Source organism: Podarcis cretensis, assembly GCF_951804945.1.
Source record: "Podarcis cretensis genome assembly, chromosome: 16".
Taxonomy (NCBI): Eukaryota; Metazoa; Chordata; class Lepidosauria; order Squamata; family Lacertidae; genus Podarcis; species Podarcis cretensis.
Window position 1 is genome coordinate 40,450,907 of NC_137186.1, and position 21,074 is coordinate 40,471,980.

The 21,074-nt window shown below is 43.5% G+C and overlaps 1 protein-coding gene across 7 annotated transcripts in view; it reads left to right on the plus strand.

Annotated features, from left to right (window-relative positions):
* The window catches only part of PITPNM2 (phosphatidylinositol transfer protein membrane associated 2), a 204,472-nt gene that overhangs the window by 108,635 nt on the left and 74,763 nt on the right, over positions 1-21,074 (plus strand). For all 7 annotated transcript variants that reach the window (XM_079956393.1, XM_079956395.1, XM_079956396.1 and 4 more), the window contains 4 exons: positions 4,485-4,699; positions 5,398-5,519; positions 8,570-8,803; positions 9,775-10,101. In XM_079956393.1, coding sequence (XP_079812519.1) covers positions 4,485-4,699; positions 5,398-5,519; positions 8,570-8,803; positions 9,775-10,101 — 898 coding nt within the window. The remainder of the gene's footprint in view (positions 1-4,484; positions 4,700-5,397; positions 5,520-8,569; positions 8,804-9,774; positions 10,102-21,074) is intronic.

Genomic DNA, 21,074 nt, shown 5'->3' on the forward strand with positions numbered 1-21,074 from the left:
CGCATCTGCTCCTCTGGGCTCCCCGTTACAAGTAATTTAATGCTATTATTTTAGCCAGGATAGATCTGTGTCACCATCTGCCCTAGAAATTTTTTGATGGGCACTGGGAGGATGACTGGATTTTCCCTTATAATTAGAGTAGGTAGGCACAACAAAAAATTAGATGTAACTTACCTCTAACATTTCCAAACTGGATTTGCAGGTTGATGAAACCTTTCCCCTCAGGATGTTTCAAGAAAGACACATCCTCTTGTCTCTCAACTTTGTGCTAGCTTTCTGTCTTTTTTATTACCATGAAGGGTCAACAGGAGTGGCAGAGCCAAGGCATGTATCCACCTGTAAGGACTCCATTTGTAGGAAAGCTGCTTTCGTCCTAGAAGCAAGAGAGGGCACTCCACATACAAGCCATGTCTTCCTCTAGGTGGGGCAACATCTGATGGCAGCAGCTAGGGATGCCAGGACTCAGGGCAGCAAAGTTATGGATTATGGTGAATTTTAGGGAGCAACTTGACATAACATGAGAGAACCATGATTAGGGTTCTTATGGTGGTGGTGTTTTAAATTCATAGTAGCTGGTGGAATCACAGATCACAGTACTGAAAGGGGTGTGACTTGATTATTTTATATGAAACATTTTTCCAATTAATAGCAAGCCCCCCGGCGCTATGTGCTCCATGGAGGTAAACTTACAGATACTGTGCTAGGGTTACCAGACATCCCCGTTTCCCAGGGACAGTCCCCAGATTTGCAAATCTGTCCCTGGATGAATTCCATCCCCAGAATGTCCCTGGATTTCATTCATTGTCCCCGGGAAATGTGATAGCGGCAGCAGAGGCGGAGCAAGGCAAGTGCAGCGTGCTCCTGACGAGGGTGACACTCGTTGTGTCACGCACGCTGTTGCCCCCGTACTCCCAGCTGGAGGAGGGAGGCAGGCAGGAGAGAGGATGAGCTGCATGGGGCTTTACCGGCACTGCCGGCAAAGCGGAGCTCACCCCCCTTCCCCCAGGCTCGGGGTACACTTGGGAGTCGGGGGGTGCCGGCGCTCCTGGCTGATGATCCCGCTGATCCCGATCCGAGCCAGGCAGAGCCTGGGAGTTCTCTCTTCACCATCAGAAGGCTCTTCTTTTTTATTTTTTGCCTCCTCCTCTTCTGCCTGCAGCAGCTGCTGATTGGCGCCTCCTGAGTCCCAAAGACAGATGCATTCTGAGCAGTTTCTGTCTTCCATGACTCTTTTTAAAAAAGTCAGAAGAGAGTATGGGGGAGATTGGGTGGTGGGGTAAGTCCTGCGCCCTCCGTTCAAGTTGCAGAAGGGAATCAGGGGTTGGCTGGCACTGCTGAGTAAAGCCTTGGTTTGCTGGGAGGGGAGCTTGCACTCTGAAACCCCAGCTGCAAGCATTCTGGCCTGCTGGAAATAAGTAAAATTAATCTTGGATCCCGAAAAGGGCTTTGGAAACAGAGTGCATAGTAGTAGGTTAGAGGAAGTTGTCTGGGAATTTGGGGTTCTGGGGTTTCTCAAGAGTGGGGAGATACCTCTGCAGAGGACATGTGGCCTTGTGGTTAGCGCAAGGGCACCTTATCATCCATTGTTCAGGAAGTAGCAGTGGGGTGAGAAGGGGACAGCTCTGCAGAACTGGAGCAGAATCCTCAATTCAGGAGGGCATCATGGGTAGGAATGGGCGCAGCAATAAAACTGCTGGCACGTTTGCAAAGCTAAGCAGGGTCTGGTATGGTTTCACATTGGATGGGAGACCTTGTATTGAGATTCCTGCACTGCAGAGGGTTAAACTAGATGACCCTCAGGGGTCCCTTCCAACTCTAGAATTATGCGATTCTTTTATCATGAGATGAGTGTGACTGGAAAAAAATATGTGTATAACTGTGTATTCTGAGAAAACAGAGAATACCCATGAGAGGGCCTCTTGGGAAGGATCTTGGGGCTCTGCTAACAACTTATGTGGATGGATGTCAGTGTAATATCTGTGGGAGGAGGCAATTATGAATTTTAGCAATAAAAAATATAGTATACTTTTATATGTCAAATCAGCAGAATTTCCATTTCACAGCTATCCAGCAGGTCTACAAAAGCCAACTCAAGCTGAAATTGTTGTGTTGGTGGAAGCAGTGCCATAATTACTGGGGGAGAGTGGCTAGCTGGGTTTTTTGCCCCAGATAGAGACTCCGGGAGGGGTGTCATTCAGGCCCCTTGCCTATGTGTGTATGTACACAAATGTGTGTGCCAAACTGGGTCTTTGACCCAGGTGAAATAAAGTCTACATTCGCCCCTGGATGGAAGCGGTGCTTCTAAATGACAGGAATATAATATTACACCAGGGCAAAACTTCTAAGGGCCTGTCCATAGCTCGACTTAGTGTTGATTGTGAACCCCTTGTGCCTCCATTGTTGTTGTTGTTTAGTCGTTTAGTCGTGTCCGACTCTTCGTGACCCCATGGACCAGAGCACGCCAGGCACTTCTGTCTTCCACTGCCTCCCACAGTTTGGTCAGACTCATGTTTGTAGCTTCGAAGACACTATCCAACCATCTCGTCCTCTGTCGTCCCCTCTCCTTGTGCCCTCCATCTTTCCCAACATCAGGGTCTTTTCCAGGGAGTCTTCTCTTCTCAGGAGGTGGCCAAAGTATTGGAGCCTCAGCTTCACAATCTGTCGTTCCAGTGAGCACTCAGGGCTGATTTCCTTAAGAATGGATACGTTTGATCTTCTTGCAGTCCATGGGACTCTCAAAAGTCTCCTCCAGCACCATAATTCAAAAGCATCAATTCTTCGGCAATCAGCCTTCTTGATGGTCCAGCTCTCACTTCCATACATCACTACTGGGAAAACCATAACTTTTACTATACGGACCTTTGTTGGCAAGGTGATGTCTCTACTTTTTAATTATGGATAATAAAGCATGATTTTTTTTTTAAAGGGGGTTCCCTGGATCCATTGAAAAAAATCTGGTAACGATATACTATGCAGATATGTGTAAATTCACCTAGTTGGTATTTAGAAAACGGAGCAGAGGGGGAGAGTTTAATTAACCTCCCCCAGCTCCACAGTCACTATCTGAATGGATGCTTTAAAAAAGAAATATCTACTCATCTGGGACTCCAGATGGGTGGCCATTGCCACATGGCACAGTTGTGGTGGGTCCATGGAGGCCACCATCTTCTGTCAGGCCCGCAGGTGAGGGCAGGCAGTGCCCACTCAGCCAATCTGAGGCAGGGGCTGGGGGCTGGGAGCAGCCCATCCCCAGCCTATTTAAGGGTCTGTTAACCTGGGATTTTCCACCCACCCAGTCTTTAGGGGCCCACTGGGGGGGGGGGAGCTGGCAAATTGCCTATGGACCTTGCTGTGGTTTATTCAGTCACCGTATTCAGGGCCAGGGAGGATATTTCTCCTGCAAGCAAATTGGCTGCCTTGCAGGTTTTCACCTACCTCATAGCAACCACCACAACTTGTGCAGATAAGGCACTGGGGTGGATTCTTAGTCACAAGGGGTGACTCCGTTAGAGGGGTCCAGGAGGGGTGACTGTGTCTGGGAGTCCCAACGATGGCCTGTGCAGGATTGTGGCATCCAATCCATGTTGGAGGCGACTCCCCAGCACAGGTTTGATCCCACCAGGTTCCTATCAGGTAGCAGGTGGGCTGCCAGATGCCCAGTGCCTTAGCCAAACCTACTCTTTCCTGTAACCAATAAAGTTGTAGCCTAATTCAACCCAACACCAGTCTCCTGTGTCATTCTTGCGGCTCTCCCTTCACCTGACATGGCCATTATGTGTCTGTGCCGGCAAAACCCTGGGAGACAGGAGATCACCAATATCTCAGGTAGTTTCTCCCTTATTCAGCCACCCCTTTGGCACCTGATATTTCATGAGGCAGCACTTTGTAGCCTACCTTTGCAGCCCTAAGAGCTAGAAATTTGCATTCTTAAGTAAAATATCCTCAGAAATCAGAATTGCCAGAGCTCTTTTACAATCAATCCTTCTTCTCAGGGTACTCTGGAAACACTAACATTTTGAGGGCAATATGGATCTCCTGACTCCACCCCCCAAAAAAAAGGTCCCACCACTTTTGCAGGACATGAATGGTCATTTTAAAATGTGGAGAAGCAATATTCAACCTTACTCTAATGCACACACATTTACCCATAAACAAAAAACAAACAAACCCAGATCCTCGCCCCAAGGAGCTTACAATGTTGGCAATGGAAAGAGAACAGAGATGGTCAAAAGTAGGACTAACAGTGGATGGGTGTGAACAAATACAGTTACAGTATGTATAACTAAATGCTTGTTGCAGGTGGGGATGAAGATGGAGGCGGGCGAGGAGGCGCAGCTAAACCAAGAGGTCTGTCTTGGTGATATGGCTAACTAAACAGCTCTGAAGATTTTGATTTACCACTGTGGTACCTGATGGCAGGTCTCGAATGATTCAGCAAGGGGCAATGTTGAATCTGCTCACCCTGTTTTATTTTGTAATTTCAGAAAAAGAGCCGAGAAGAGACATGTGGTGAAGGCAGTGGTGTAGAGATTTTGGAAAACAGACCATATACAGATGGTCCTGGTGGCAATGGGCAGTATACCCACAAAGTATACCATATTGGTATGCATATCCCCAGTTGGTTTCGGTCTATACTGCCAAAGGCAGCTTTAAGAGTTGAGGAGGAGTCATGGAATGCGTATCCTTATACAAGGACAAGGTACTACCTCTTATAAGAGCTTTTCATTTCTGTAGCTCACTTAACAGTTGACATTGGCTTGTATTAACAACAGCTCTGTGTGGTAGATAGGCCACAAAAAGTCCCATTTTGTAAAATGGAGATTTGAAGATAACAGGTAAAATAAACACCCTCCTTGTTGTTGTTTTAATTAACCTTCACCACACATGGATTCAAGGGCATGTGCACGTGTTGATATTTGGCTCATGCTAAAGGAGTTGTCTAACTTTGCCACAGGTAGCAGTGGTGCCTGAGAACTTCAATTTTTTGCATTTTAATGAGAAATTATCTAATTTGCACTTCTCAAACCAATGTGTGATTCAAAACTCAATTGTTCTTCAAAATTCTCACTTCTTTTAATTTTGTTGTGCAGTTCTCCACCAAATATTGTGTATAAAATGCTCTTTTGGGGAAAAGTATGCACAAAAGTATATACATTAATTAAAGTAGTATATTGTCTAAAATAATATATTTTTGCCAAGTTAGCAAACGCTGGATGTTCATCTTAGGAAAACTAAGATGCTAATGAAATCTGTGCTACATTGTAAGTCATTGAGGCTCCCCCCCTCTCTTCTGGAAGAAAAGCACCTGTATTTATGTGGGTGTTCACATTATTTTTTGAAGCACTTTGGTGTGAAGAAGCTTTAGGTTAAGCTTCCCTGATGCTATTTCTTTCTCAGGTATACGTGCCCATTTGTGGAGAAATTCTCTATTGATATTGAAACCTATTACATATCTGACTCAGGAGAGCAAGCCAACGTCTTCAACCTTTCCCCTGCAGAGAAAAGGCAGACCGTTCTTGGTGAGTATTTTCTTCCCACTCCCAATCTTTCATTCTGCCTAACAGTTGCTTGTGTGTGCATGTAAACAACTATAGTGTTAATTATTTGTATGGTGAGCCCTTTATATGTTTGAAGATGGCTATCTCCTCTCAGTCTCTCCTTTTCCAGACTCAGCATATCCAACTCCCTCAACCATTCCTCATAAGACTTGCTTTCAGACCCTTTATCATGGCTCCCAGAACTGAACACAGGACTCCCAGGTGTGGTCTGAGCAAGGCAGAATAGGGCAGGAGTATGACTTCTGTTGATGCAGCCTAGAATAGCATTAGCTTTTTTTGCTGCTGCATCACACTCTTGACTCATGTTAAGTGTGTGATCTACTAAGACCCCTGGATCCTTTTCATATGTACTACTGATAAGCCAGATGTTTTATATTTGTGCAGCTGATTCTTCCTGACTAAATGACCTTAATTTTGTCCCTGTTGAAATACATTTTGTTAGTGTGGGCCCAGTTCTCCAATCTATTAAGGAGAAGCTCATCTTGAATTCTGTCTTTTGTTGCATTAGCTACCCCTCCCAGTTTGGTGTCATCTGCAAAACTGATGAGCATTCCCTCAATTCCTTCATATAAGTTGTTTATTTTTTAAAAAAGAAATGAACAGCAATGGGCCTAGGATGGAACCCTGCAGTTTTTATGTGTTTGACTCATGAAGTTCTATTTTTATATGGAATATATGGATAAAATGCAAAAGAATACTTTCCAAAAATGTGTTTATTAGGATAAATAGCATTAAAATGCTGAAGAATTTGGATTGATGAGGAGTGCTCAGGAGGGCCAGGGACAGAGGTCAGGGAACTGCATTCATCCCCTAAGCCTGAGGTTTCTCATCCCTAGATTGAGCAATTGTTTAATTCAGCGCAGGGCATATTATAGTGCCAATGTGCATGGTGCTTTAGCATATGCAAAAAGCAAGCTGCTGCCCTGAGGGGCATACACATCAAATTCTACAGTGGAAAGTTGGGAGAGATAGATGGAAATGCCGAGAGAGAGGATGAGGTGACAGGGAATAAACATGTTTGTCACCATCTGAATGTTAATGTTCCCACATTCTGGACATTCACTGTGTGCCATCCATACATATAAAAGTCATATTCCTCATTACTAGGTGACAAAGGTTCCATTATTGAGTGTCAGAACACAGATTTGGGAACTAGGGAATATGCACTTCATCTCTGGGCAATTTCTTAAGGATTGCATTCTGGACCACCAAGAAAATAGAGTGAAGCTGGTGTTTGTTCCTGGGTCTCAAACACATGGTGTGTGAGTGTGCCGGTGACAGCAGATATCTTAATTAGTTTTGGCTGCAGTCTCTGCCACACCAAGACCAGAACTTGCTGGCTGAGGCAGAGAGGAAGCACAGGGTCCGGTGATGTCAGTGAACTGCTTTGACTTGTCCAGCGTCAATATTTGGGAGGGCTGGTGCTTTTGCTTGGAGACTTGTAAATCCTCCTGAACTGTATCTCAATCTTTAAAGCATTCCTGCACATAATCAGGCAAAAGCTTGCTTTGGGGGATAGTGTTTGAACAGCCAGTACTCACCCAAATATCATTCCCTCTGTTTCCAAAGTTCTGAAGTGAGTGTGGAGCCTCACCATCCACACAGAAGCAGGCTTCAGGGAAGCCCAAGATGATGGCAAAGGCGAGTCTCTGGAGCCAGCTTATTGACTGCATCTCCTTGTAAAGAACACCTGATTAGCACTAGTGTAGCAATAACACCTCAGTCGTCCATGCACAGTTGATGGTGATGGATGTGTCATTCGGAACCCACAGACCAGTTAATTCTCTGAGAAAATTAACTGAAATGCTGAGACGTTTTTCAACCTGAATTTTAAATGTACCCCTGACACCAGTTTCTGCATAAAGGTTTATTTAAGAGGATAGTTAATTAGTTCTACTACATTTGTATGAAACCTCTTCCCTTTGTTTAAGTGTTTGTTAAATAACTCTCAAGGCTTAAAAAGGCAGAAAATGTGAGCTGCAGGAAGACTGTGGTGGAGCATTAGCAAACAAAACAGTGTGTCTGCACTGTCTGTGGGGCTGCCAGCTGCTTTGTGTCTAATGCAGAAAATTTAGATGCTTCCCTTCCTTCTGTTAAATCAGGCATGAGGGAACCTGTTGAACTTCAGCCCCATCCTCCCCTGACCATTGGCTGTGATGGCTGGGACTGATGGAGTCTAGTAATAGCTGAAGGACCAAGGGTTCGCCACACCTACAGTAAATAATAAGGTCATATTCACACTGTACATTTAAGGTACTCTTATACCACTTTAACAGTCATTACTTCCCACAAAGAAGCAGTTCCCAAGCTGTTCTATACAACCTTCACCAACCTGATGCCTTACAGATGTTTTGGACTCCAGCTCTCACCAGCCCCAACCAGCATGCTCAAAGGCCAAGAACAACATCTGGAGAGCACCAAGTTGGGGACAGCTGATGTAGCCAATACTACAGTAGATGGATCGATAGTCTGACTAAGGCAGCTTCTGATATTTCTAAATCCTAAATTTCAACCTGCTGTTAATGTCCTACAAGTCCTGACCTATATGAATGATTCTTGGTGCACATGAGCAACAACATGTTGTTTTTGGTCTGTTTGACCTTCATACTGTAGAAACTTGTGGAACTCCAGTTTAAATCGTCTGTGTTCTACAACCACATTAGAAAATGGTCAATTGATATTGATGTAGCCAATTTGTTTGTTCTATGATTTAAACCTCTGAGACATAGCATTTTTCAGAAGAGATGTTGTGGTCAAATCGTACAGAGAATTCTCTGATTGCCTGCTTCACACACACACACACACACACACACACATATCTGGAGTAAAGTTTCTCTTTGAGACTTATTCAGAGAAAGGAAACACCAGCCTCTGACTCACTTGTGTAAAGTGTTTAAATACCAGTTGTTTAAGTCTAAACAGTTATCAAAACAAAACAAAGCTTTGATGAAATCATGTTTAGAGTTCCATGCACTTCAATGTTTTTGTTTAAACTACTTTTCTGGACTTAGATCCCATTGATATTGTTAAAGATCCCATCCCTCCACACGAATACAAATCAGAAGAAGATCCAAAGCTATATAAATCCGTGAAGACCACAAGGGGTCCTCTGTCAGAAGACTGGATCAAAGAGCACAAGAACAGCCCTGGGAGATACCCGATGATGTGTGCATACAAGCTGTGCAAGGTGGAATTCAGATATTGGGGGATGCAGTCTAAAATAGAGCGCTTCATTCATGATGTTGGTAAGTTTTTAACTCCTTGAGCTCTGCTCAGCATATTTGCTCCTGGCTCATCCATTAAGAGGCTGACATTATGGAAGAATCTTGAAAAGCTGCTTAAGGCTGATGGGAATTGAACTCAATTTGGAGGGCCACTGTGTTTGTTTTCCCTGGGCTCACCCATAGACCACACCTTCCTACCAAAGGCTGGTGTTAGGAGGGTCTGGCAGGACTTGGCCCCAGAGCCAGACCAGAGCTAAGCCCAAGAACAAAGTTCCAGTTAAATCTGCATGAACTGGTTCAGGGCATGATCTGAAGGCACATGACATGGCAGCCTTATGGAAACTAAGTTGTTTCTGGTCAGTGCTTGGATGGGAGAATGCAAGGACTGGCCAAATACATTTTGTTGCCTGAGATTAAAGATAAGTTGAAACACACACCCATTCCACATACAGCCAGGCTAGCAATTTAACTTTATTTCAACATTGGTGATAAGACACCTTTGTGCACCACACCTGAGGGCAGCATCTAGCTTACACATACAAGGCAGGCTCTGGCTTCTAACACATTTCCGCTGCCCCACACACCCCAGCACCCAGCACTGGGAGTGGCCATCTCACTCTGCCTAATGGTAGGGCCAGCCCTGGAGACTGCATTGCAACTTTATGTCCTCAAATACATCAAAGAGTCCTTGCAGAACCCCAGGGGGGAAAAGCCAAGGCTAGAACTCTAGGCCATATATTGAGCAGAGGTCTAGCTTACAGAATGTTATGGAGGCATTCAAGATTTATTAAGAAAAACATAAACCTTCCTAAGTCCAGAATTCCAGGAGGGGAGATCTGGGTATGTACATGAATCAGCGCCCAAGTGTAGCACTGAAGCTTTTGTTGATCAACAATGGGTTGAAATGTGGTGATGCCCCCTAATGTGTGTTCTTATTAGCTAGATCAGTGGCTTGCTGAAAATTTTTGTGTCTCCCTGTCTCCAACCCCAAGGCTTGCGGAAGGTGATGGTTCGGGCCCACAGGCAAGCTTGGTGCTGGCAGGATGAATGGTACGGGCTTACCATTGAGGACATCCGGCAGCTGGAAAAGGAGGCACAACTGATGCTGGCGCAGAAGATGGCCCAGTTCAGCTGCAATGAGAGTGAGCTGGAGCAGCACCTTCCCAAAGACCCTCTGGATGAGAATGATACGGAAACAAAGGCCATATCTCCATCCACCGAGGCGGTGGACACTGCTAGCAATATCGGTGAAGCCTTGCCAGGGAGAGTGCTGACCAAGCAGTGGTCGACGTCTTCCAAGTCCTCTTCAAAAAGAGGAGGTGAGTCACACCCACCTGGTTAGTTTCAAAAGGAACAGAGTATGTAGCTGACAACTTCTGAAGGTTGATGTACAGAGTCATAGCGTTTGGTTGTGGCATAAAGCTGAAAGAGTGATGCAGTGCAGTGCCACAGCACCTGCTTGTGTGTTGTGGTGGGTGGGGTGCTAGAAGCTGTCACACTCCAGCCTCTATCCACCACCAAAATGAGCCGAGGGCCACCACCGGCTAATTCCCTCTCTGTAAGGTGTTAATGGCTGGTTTCCTGTTAGAGGAAGCATTATGGAATCGTCCTGACTATTACAGTTCCTTTCCTCCAAATCCCTCAGCATTGATTTGTATGTTCATTTCTGCCTGGTGTGTGCTTTGTTGTGAAACTTGATTGGTTGGAGAACTTCATCGAAAAATTCAGATAAGTGCAAATTATGTAGAATGGCTGTGTTTCAGTTTTCATATTGTTTGGAAAGTACAGATTTGATAAATTTGGCTTTAAATGAGAGCTGAATCAGTTTCTTCCAATCACTAATTGCTAGCCACTCACCCCCTCAAATTACTGCAGTTTGTTGGGAAGCAATTGACTACCGACCCTGTTTTCCTTCAGTGGAGATATGCTTTATATAGTGACCCTGGAAGAGATAGGATTTGATCCCACAATTCCAAGATCCAAGCCCAGCTCTGATGAAACCAATAGGCCATGCTCTCCAAAGTATACCTGCTTCTGAGGACCCAGATAGGACATTTGCTTTAACCAAGTCTGGGTTTATCCCAACCCAAAACGAACATTCTTGCATTCCTGATGTGCTCTTCAAACAGTGAATGGAAGACGTTTCCATGTGGACATGCCACAGGAATAGCCCTCGTAGAGCATAGCAGGCATTGTTGAGAGAGTTTCCTTTTAGTTCGGTAGAAGCTGATTCTATTCTGAAGAAATGTTATACTCCCTGACTGACATCAGAATGAATTCTTTATAGGTTTACAACCTAGAGGTGTTTCGTTCCTTTGAAAATCTACAGGCCAAGAAAATGTTCCAGTGGGTCAGGTTCCCTTCTTTGTTGGTGTTCTTTTCCAGCCATCCTTCATTGTGAGACGGTAGTGGATTTGGGTCCTCTCCCTCCCCTCCCCCCCCCCCCCCGATATGGACTGTATAATAGAGCTATCATGGTCTATAGTGTACAGTTGGTTCTTTTGCCTGTCTGCTAAAGATCTGGTCAAACAAATCTTTTAAACACTGCAAAAAAGCACAAACCGTATGAAGGAGGAGTATAACAGGGTGAATGTCCAGACTGTGGACAATCATGGCACTGAATCAGGGGTGGGGAACCTGTGGCCCTCCAGATGTCATTGGACACCAGTTCTCATTAGTCACAGATCAGAATGCTGGAAAAAATAATTCAGGAAGAATTTAAAGCTGATCCTATAACATCTGCACTTTCTGAAACAATATACAATGGTGCCCCGCAAGACGAATGCCTCGCAAGACGAAAAACCCGCTAGACGAAAGGGTTTACCGTTTTTCAAGGCGCTTCGCAAGACGAATTTCCCTATGGGCTTGCTTCGCAAGACGAAAACGTCTTGTGAGTCTTGCAAGTTTTTTCCCTTCCCCCCCTTTTTCTAAGCCACTAATAGCTGCTAAGCCGCTAAGCCACTAATAGGGATGCTTCGCAAGACGAAAAAACCGCTAGACGAAGAGACTCACGGAACGGATTATTTTCGTCTCGCGAGGCACCACTGTACAAACTGAAAAGCACCTATCCTTCAACATTCACGCTGTAATTCCCCAAACAATGTTCAAAAAAGTCATATATTAGAGGACAGTTGTGCATGAAAATGAAGATATTATTTGAAATAACATTCAAAAATGCATTATATTGGGGAAAATTGCTTGCAAAAACATGTCCATTAGTCAGAATTACATATAAAAATGTGTTTATTAGGAAGGTTTTGGACTAAAATGCTGAGGAATTTTTATGAGGAATTTACAAAAAAAGAATTTGCAAATTGTAGAGAACTGGATTTGAGACTGTGAAAATGAGACACCGAGAAAACCAAAATGTACAGATCCTTAGTCCCAGCCATCATGGCCAATGGTGAGGGATGATAACCTAAAAATATCTGGAGGGTCACAAGTTTCTCATACTTGCTCTATAGCTATCACTTTTTGAAACCAGTCTTTTTTCCACCACTAGAACACAGAGGAATCCAGATATGCCAAGTGCTTTTTTTAGGGTTGCTTTGTTTTGTCAGCCAAAGTCAATTTGTTTGTCCAAAGAAGTGTCCCTGGTTAGTCAGGCAACTGACATTAATGTTTTCAAGCTTATTTTGCATTCCAGTACTTATAAAAACTGTAGGTGGCAAGCGCTGTCTTAGAAGGGGCATTCTGTGATATGAGACATAATGGGGAATGCCTCTTCTAAGATGTGATGAAGATAAAACTAAAATATACTTCTTATCACAAAGGACATTGGAAGAGCCCTGCTGGATCAGGCCAAGGGCCCATCGTCCAGTCCTCCCTTCTCACAGTGTCCAACCAGGTGCCCACGGGAAGACTGAATGCAAGCAGAAATGGAGGGCAACAGCTCTTGGCTTTCTTTAGAACTGCTGTGTTCCCCCCCCCCCCTTATGTGCAAATGTATGCAGATTTAATCAATTAATTGATTAACCTACTAACATGATTCATCAGCTAAGATTACTTTAATTGTGTGACAGCCATAGCTTCATGGCATCCGGGTTTTGTCAGGGCACATTCTCTATCTGGCAAGAGGAGCAGGGTTGTACACTGGAAAGTGTGGGTGATGGGTAGGAGCAATAGAAATGCTTAGCGATTTACCAGGCATGGAAACTTCCGCTGTGGCATGACTGCCTCAAGCGATGTGCTTTTCCTGGACGTGTGCTTGTCTAATGTGAAATGCTAGACATAAAACAAGCGACACTCATCCAAGAGGCTCTGTTATTGCTTGAATCCTTTAATCCCCTGTTCTTTGGAATCCAGTGACCATAGCAAAGGTACCGCACCATGTTTATACATTAAGGTGTTTCCACTATCAACACCCCTCCCATTTCTCTCTCCAAGGATTATAAATTAATAAAATGGAGCTCAAACTGCGTTGCAAACCTGGTCTTGCAAGGGAGCATTTCTGTGCTCACTGGAGGGGGAGAAAGAGACAATTTAAAGATGAGATAGGATCCTGAGTCAACTGGAGCCTTCTCCCATCCCAATGTGTGATTGGAATGAATCGTCCCTTAGAGAAGGCCATACTAATCTACAGTGGATTTGTGGGACAACTTTTCTTCCACTGCCTCATCATATCGCCCTGATTTGGAAAAAAGAGCTGTTGTTTTGCTCTTAGGATGCTTCTCTGTGCTTAGTTCTAGAATGGGGGGGGGGGGAGTAATTTGTTCCATTCCACTTTTAAAATCAGTTTTAGGTTAGTGCTCCTGATACAAAGATCTTTGTGCACCACAGAGGACTGCAATTGCACACAAGGGCGACTGCACACTCATCTGTGGTGCTGAGTCCAGGAACAACACATTTAAAAGGTGGAGCTCTGGCTCAGCATTTTTGAGAAGCACTGGCTTTGGTACCCAGCGGTCAATCATTTTTCACAGTTGCATGCATGCAGAAAACTGCATGGAATCTCATACGCACAGAGCAGGATGTTCACTACAGGACTGCCTTCCAACCCACTCCCAGAAGGCCCAGCGATCCTCCACCTGACTCTCGGCAGAGCTAAGCCATGAGCATATCCAACACACCCCTCTGCATCGTGGCCTTGTTGCTAGCCAGGCTCCCCCATCAGACTGGATCTGGCCAGTGAGAGAAGCGAATTGCAGTGAGTCAAGTTAGGGAAGCACATCATGAGAGTCTTTTTAATCTCCTCCTCAGCTTTTTTAGGAGATGGCCACACATTTGCATGCATGACCACCAAGGGAGCTGCTCCTCAAGTTTCCTGCTGATACAGATGAGATGAAAGCGGCTTCTTTTGTCTCCTGCATGAGGGCTCGATCAGTCTTCTGCTGTGTAAGCGAGACCCCTGGTGTAAGCGGGGACCCTTGTCGCATGCACGCCTGTATTATTATCTGTTCTATTTTTAGCAGCTGTTATGCGAGGGCCATTGACGTCAGTCCAGTGTGGTTTAGCTGTGTGCTGTCAATCACTTGGCTCCCTTATTCCTAAAGGAATGGGGTGGAATAGTCAGGGGTGACAGAGTGAATGCTGAAGCCATAATTAGCTACGCAGTTGATCCAGTGGTGGGGTGGGAGTGTTACAGCAGTGGCCTTTCTACATGACAATTAGTAAAAGTAGAATCCAAAGCCATTGGAACCAGACAGAGGGCCTTCTCGGTAGTGGCGCCTGCCTGCACTGTGTCAAGGAAATAAGCAGCTATCCTATTTTTAAAAGTCATCTGAAGGCAGCCCTGTTTAGGGAAGTTTTTAATATTAATATTTAATGCTGTATTGTTTTTAACACTCGATTGGGAGCCGCCCAGAGTAGCTGGGGAAACTCAGCCAGATGGGTGGGGTATAAATAATATAATATATTATTGTTGTTATTATTATTATTATTATTATTATTATTATTATTATTATCATCATCCCAGCACGTGTGGCTGCCTTCTGGTGGTACAATAATAAATGGGTTTTTCTTGCTGGTATGTCATTTAACGCAAACCACTACATGTCTTCTGGGTGGCTCCATGTGAGTTTAAAACGCTAAAAGCTATTTGGCTGCCTTTATTAGATTATATGTGGTTGTAGCATTTAGTGTGGATTCTCTAGTGTCTGTTACCCAGCAATGCCAACCTTCACTAAGTGGGGATAAAGGAAAAGGGGAACAAAACCAGGGTTTCCTCAGGGGAGTGCTGAGGTCAGATAAGGGCTCTGGCGAAATGTCCAGCAGCACAATAGCACTGCCATCCTTGGGGCCAAACTATAAGTGTTATGTCAATAGGGGTGGATGAGAAATTCTGTTTTGCTTGCATTTTAATCAGAAATAATCTAATCTGTACTTCTCGGATCAATATGCAAACCAAAACATAGCTATCGTTCAAAATTTGCTCTTCTCTGAATTTTGCAATGCAGTTCTCCAACCAAATAGTATGTATAAAACTGCAAATATTGGAGGGGGTGGATTTAAAATGTTCATATTCTTCTTCTTCTTCTTATCAAACCTTTATTAGGCATTTTGCAGGTAAAACCATAAAAAGAAAATAACCTATAAAAGCCTTGAGATATATATAAAAAGGCAGGAGTTGGCTACATACATATATAAATATATACATATAGAATCAGTAGTTTTCCTTGTTAACCTGCTCCTTGGAGGACTGCTGCCAAAAACTCGGCTACCCCCGCCGTTACCCTTTGGTCAGCGTCGGATAGGTAGAGTCCCACACATTCAGCTTGCTGGGGTTCCAGACCACCCGAAAGGGGGGACAGCACGCGTTGACGGAGCGTACTGTACAATGGGCAATGAAAGAGGATATGCTCTACAGTGTCCGGGACATTCATAGAACATCTGCAGAATCTCTTGCTTCTGGGAATGTTTTGATATCTTCCCCAGACAAATGCTGAGGGAAAAACATTCAAACGGGCCAGCATAAAAGCCCTACGTTGGGCTGGGATTATTAATTTAGAGACGTAATTGGCTCTGCAATCTAAGATATTTAAATCATAGAATCTGGGGGAGCAAATTTTGTTTACAGCTGCCATAATATGTTGTCTCTCGACATCCTTTAGTCTAGTTAGGATATTATGGAGAATGTATTGCTCATTAGAATTGTACAGGAGCTCCAGCTCGATGCCCAAAGATTCAATTTTTTTTTCGAGGTGCTGATACCATCTTGATTTATAAGGGTCTTTGAGCAAATCAGCGAGCAGACTTGATGGAGGGCAGCGAAAATGGCAGCGTAACCAATACTTTATTGAGGTGGACCATGCCCAGTATTCCATTGTGTGTATGCCTATTTCTGCACACATTGTTTCATATTTGATCATAGGAGGGAGTCCAAGAATACGTCTCAGAAAGCTGGAGTGAATCTTTTTTAAATCACTGTTATATGCTTGGACCCATAGCGGGATACCATAGAATATCTGGGATTGCACTTTTGCTTGAAATATCTGATTGGCCGCAGGAATAAATTGATTACCTTTCTGATAATAAAAACAGGCAACTGCTGATGAGATGCACTTTGCCTGTTTTATGGCATTTGTGCGATGGGTTGCCCACCCTAAGTTGCTCTGGAATAAGATTCCCAGATATCTATGGATTTTCACTTGTTGGATTTCTTGCCCTCTTATTTTCCATTTCTCTAATTTCCAACCATTCGAGAAGACCAAAATTTTTGTCTTCTCATAATTTATAGAGAGTTTGTTACATTCGCAGTAAAGGATCAGTGAGGATATAAGACGTTTCAGACCCAAGCTCGTTAGTGATAGTAAGACAGCATCGTCTGCGTATAATAGGAGAGGAACTGGTTTCTGATTGAGTTTAGGGGCATGTGATTCTATTTTTTGAAGGTAATCTGGCAAGTCTGATAAAAATAAATTAAATAGAAAGGGGGCAAGAATACACCCTTGTTTTACCCCTTTCGAGTTTGGGATGTCTGAGGAAAGGTGACCTTTGGTGTTAAGTTTGACTTGACAGGTATTGGAAGAGTGTAGATTTTGCATTAGAATCAATAAGCGCTGATCAATTTTTAATTCTGTGAGTTTCCTCCACAACTTTGGGCGGTCAATTGAGTCGAATGCACCACGAAAATCTACAAAAGCAGCATATATCTTAGATTGCCTTTGGGATCTGTATTTTTCAACCAGATGCATAAGTGTAAGACAGTGGTCTAGAGTAGAGCAACCTTTGGAGAAACCTATTTGTTCTTTCCCTGGTAAATTTAGATTTTTCATCCAGGTAAGAAGTTTAGATAAGAGGTGCTTAGCGTAGATTTTCCCTATCACTGATAGTAGGCTTATCGGTCTATAATTCCTTGGTTCTTTTGGGTCGCCATTTTTAAAGATTGGAATAATTATTGATCTTAACCATATCTCAGGTATGGTCCCATATTTATCTATAAGAGTAAACAATTGAGCTAAGGGTTCTGCCCACCAATCTATATAGGTCTTAAATAGTTCTATTGGTAGACCGTCTGGCCCAGGAGATTTCCCCGATTTGAAGTTTTTAACTATCTCTCTAATTTCCTCTTCCTCTACCCTTGGCCACTCCTGGAGTTTATTAATTTTATTTTTAATGGTTTCATTTCCTTTAAGTTCACCGTGTAGATTGTTAAATACAGATGTAAAGTATTGGGACCATTTGGATTCTGCAATTGGTGGCAGAGTTAGTTGATTTTCGGCTTTCAGTCCTCCGTACACTAGGCTCCAGAACGCTTTGTTGTTTTTACTCTGAATTGAGTCGAATAATTGTAGCCATTTTTGGGTTGCGTATTTCTGTTTCTTTTCGGCCAGAATATAATGGTATTTTCTTTTTTCATCAAGATAGGAGGGCTCTAGTTTAGTGCGATTATTTTTAAATGTTTGGCGCAGTTTTCTTTTTAGCTGGAAACATTCATCATCAAACCAAGGGCTAGCGCTATGTTTAAGTTCCCAAACTTTAGGTGGAGTACTAAGCTCTACAAACATTTGGAAGATTTCATTATAAATTTTAGGAATATCACAGTAGAAATTAGTGGTCTTTAGGTTGAATAATACTTGTTTTCTCAGGTTAGCTGTAAGTTTATGCCCCACTTCTGCACTCATTTCCTGGGACCATTTTAATTGGGTCATTTGTTTGTATTGAGAAGGTTCTATGATATTATGCTTAGTTATTTTGGTTTCGTCCTTTAATATGAACCAAATGTTCATATTAGTGCAAATAACATACAGAAATGCTTTATATTAGGTCAAATTGCTTGCAAAAGTGTGTATTGGTCAAAACAGTGTAAAAAAATGTGTACGTTGGGAGAAATTCACATTAAAATGCTGAAGAATACACAAATTGCTGCAGAGATGTGGAGAACTGAATTTAACTATGGAAGCATCAGAAACTAGGAAAGTGAAACGAAAGATTTCTCAATATTCCTACAAGCCAGTGCTTGCTTTTTATTTTTATTACTCCTGATGGGTTTGGAGTTGGTTTATTTTGGTGTGGTTTTTATTGAAAGCTGTTTCAGAGGTAGCCATCAGGAGTAGGAAAAGGAGATGCTAGCCCTTTCCTTCCGTCCATTTGTCCACTCAAAACCACACTCAAGCTGGTTCCGTCCCTGCAGGGAGAAAGTTATAGGGCTCCCACAGAGAGGGTAATTTTGAGTGGACTGACAGCAGAAGGCAATTAAGCTTTCTTTAACCACTGGAGCTGCCCACTGCTCTTCTGCTCCTGATTGTAGCAGCCAAATTTGCCTTTCCATAAAACAGCTAACTGCCGGGGGGGTGGGGGCACAACTAAGTAGCACCCAAGATGTCAGGGGCAGTGTAAGAGAATGCTTGGTTTGCTTCTTCTGTTTTAATTGGACCACTGGGAATGCTTTGCCTGAGGAGAGTTTCCAAAATCCTGGAGGAGAAACACTCCATGGTGGCCAGTGAGCACTTTTCATGGGTGGCACAAACTGCACAGCAACCCCCACAGAGGTCACTTTAAGTTGCACATGCCTGTTCTTTTTTTTTTTTTTATAAAATTTTTATTAGATTTTCACATTTTATACACACACACAAAACGAAAACAAAAACAAAAACAAAACATATATAATTTCATATTCTTACTTTCTTTACCCTCTTTCCCTGACTTCCCCCCACCCCCTCTTCATACATCCCAATTCCAATAATTAATTCAGCAAGTTCTTATCTCTCATCTTTAACATATTATTATTATTTTGGAACTTAGCTCTTTTTACTTATCCACATTTAACTTATCCAATTCTATTATAAACATTAAATCCTTTTTCTAAGGTCGACCTAATTTCCCTTCCAAGAATTTCTCCCTTCATATATTAATTAGTTATATGTCATAATGGCCAAATACAAAAATCATAAAATTTTGAAATTCTATTCTCCCCTCCCTCCCTACCCCGGTTTCCATCCCTTCCCAAGCAGATGTCCACAAAAACAGTTCCTAGCCCGGATTCCTCACATCCGAGGCCTTCAAGTCTCTGTCAGTCTCTCTCTGCCGATTTTGTTGGTAACCCTTTTTGTTGGTCCTCAGGTCTCGAAGGAGTTCTGTCGCAATCACATCAAATTTTCTTCCATCCAAAATACTTAAAAGCAGTTGCTGCAAAAGGTCAACTGATCTCTCATAATCAAAGAGGAAGTCCCAATCATATTTCTTTATTCTTTTAGATTCCAGTATTCCAGGGACTCCAGGGACTTCCTCCTTCATCTTTCTCATCTTTCGCGGATTTGTAATCCGAAGATCTTCTTCTTTATTTCCTGACAATATAGGCTTCTGATTGGTATTTTCCTGTAATTTTTTCACTCCTTCCTTCCTCTCCACCAATTCCAAAGGCGTCTCTTCTGGTTCAGCTGCAGATTCCTTATCAGTCAAATCCTTTATGCATTCAGCAGAGTTGTTTGTTTTAGAGTTCAAGGTCATAAGTTCTTTATTCATAGCCGTACTCTGCTCTTGCAGGATTCCCACGAGAAAAAACATTTTTTCTATCTCTGCCAGTAATTTTCCCTCTGCAGCCATTGTAATGTCTCTAGTTCCCCCTAGGGGGATTCCAATTACTTAATAGTCCTTTTTCCAACAGTCCGTTACTTTGTTGTTTATAGCTACGTTGTTTCCAACCACCTCAATTCAAATGCAACACTTTTAATTCAGAGAGTCATTAAATAACAAAGTTCTTAACTTTAGCCGCCAGTTTGACAGCTCCTTTGACAGCTGTCAAACTCCTTATTCTTTTTCCTCCGGCTCACACACAGGACGCTCCCGGGTTGGGGGGGGGTTTACACAAAAACTTCCAAAATTCCTCACTTTCTCTCCAGCACAAGACTTCTTCTGTCAAATTCTTGGAAGTATCTTTTATCTGACACCAAAAACAGTACTCTCCACCTTAGTTCTCCGATCCTTGCTTTAGATCGTTTGTAGGTAGGGGGGGTGCGGACTTCCCTTTAGCACATCCCCCGGTTGTACCGAATTCAAAGGTATAAATTTTAAAGTCCAGGTTCCATTCTACTCACGGGTTATTCTTTTTCCAGTCCGAATTTTGGGGAAAAAGTCAGCGCTCTCCGGCCATGGCTGCGCGGCTTCGCTCCACTGAAGTAGCGGTCTACTCACAGCACCACGCCGCTCCCCGTACCCTCTCCGTAGCCTTTAAAAAGGCTCTTCGTGGGTCGGGGAAGGCGCTTAAAGGTGCCCGCCGAGTCACCAAGTCCGCAGGCTTCCGCGCCTGCGGTTTCTAAGGGTCCCCGCGTCGCCGGCGCGGTAAGACCCGTCCTCAGCAGAGCCGATTCCCTCTGGAGCTCGGAGGGAATCCGCCATTAGCCGATCGCGCTAACCCGGAAGTCCCTCATGCCTGTTCATCTCTTTTGCATCTCACTGTGTGGAGAAACCACCTTGCCTTTTGCCACTAAAATGTGGTGATTCAAAGAGAGTGCTCTTCACCTGGTTGCATGCCACTACCAACAAACAGCTTGGTTCATAGAGGCAACTGCCACAGAAAGCCATAAAATACAGCCTCAGTCAAGACTCAACAGCTGGAGTTGAAAGTGTAAATACTTTGACATGTGGTCTAACATCAGTCCCAGCATTGCCCTTTCCCTTCTCTCCTGTCTTTTTATTTTTCAATATTCAGTGTGAGGAAGAGTCTTTTGTGACTCAAAAGCTTGCAGATACCATTGTGAATATCTGCTTTCCTGATAAAAGATATTTCTTTTGCGGTCCTTGTGATTTTTGAGGAAAAGACCATGTATAATCAGGCAGCTTCCTTTTTTAAATTGCAAACCTGTAAAACAGAAATGATTTTACACATCCTTCCGATGCTTATAAATAGATAGCT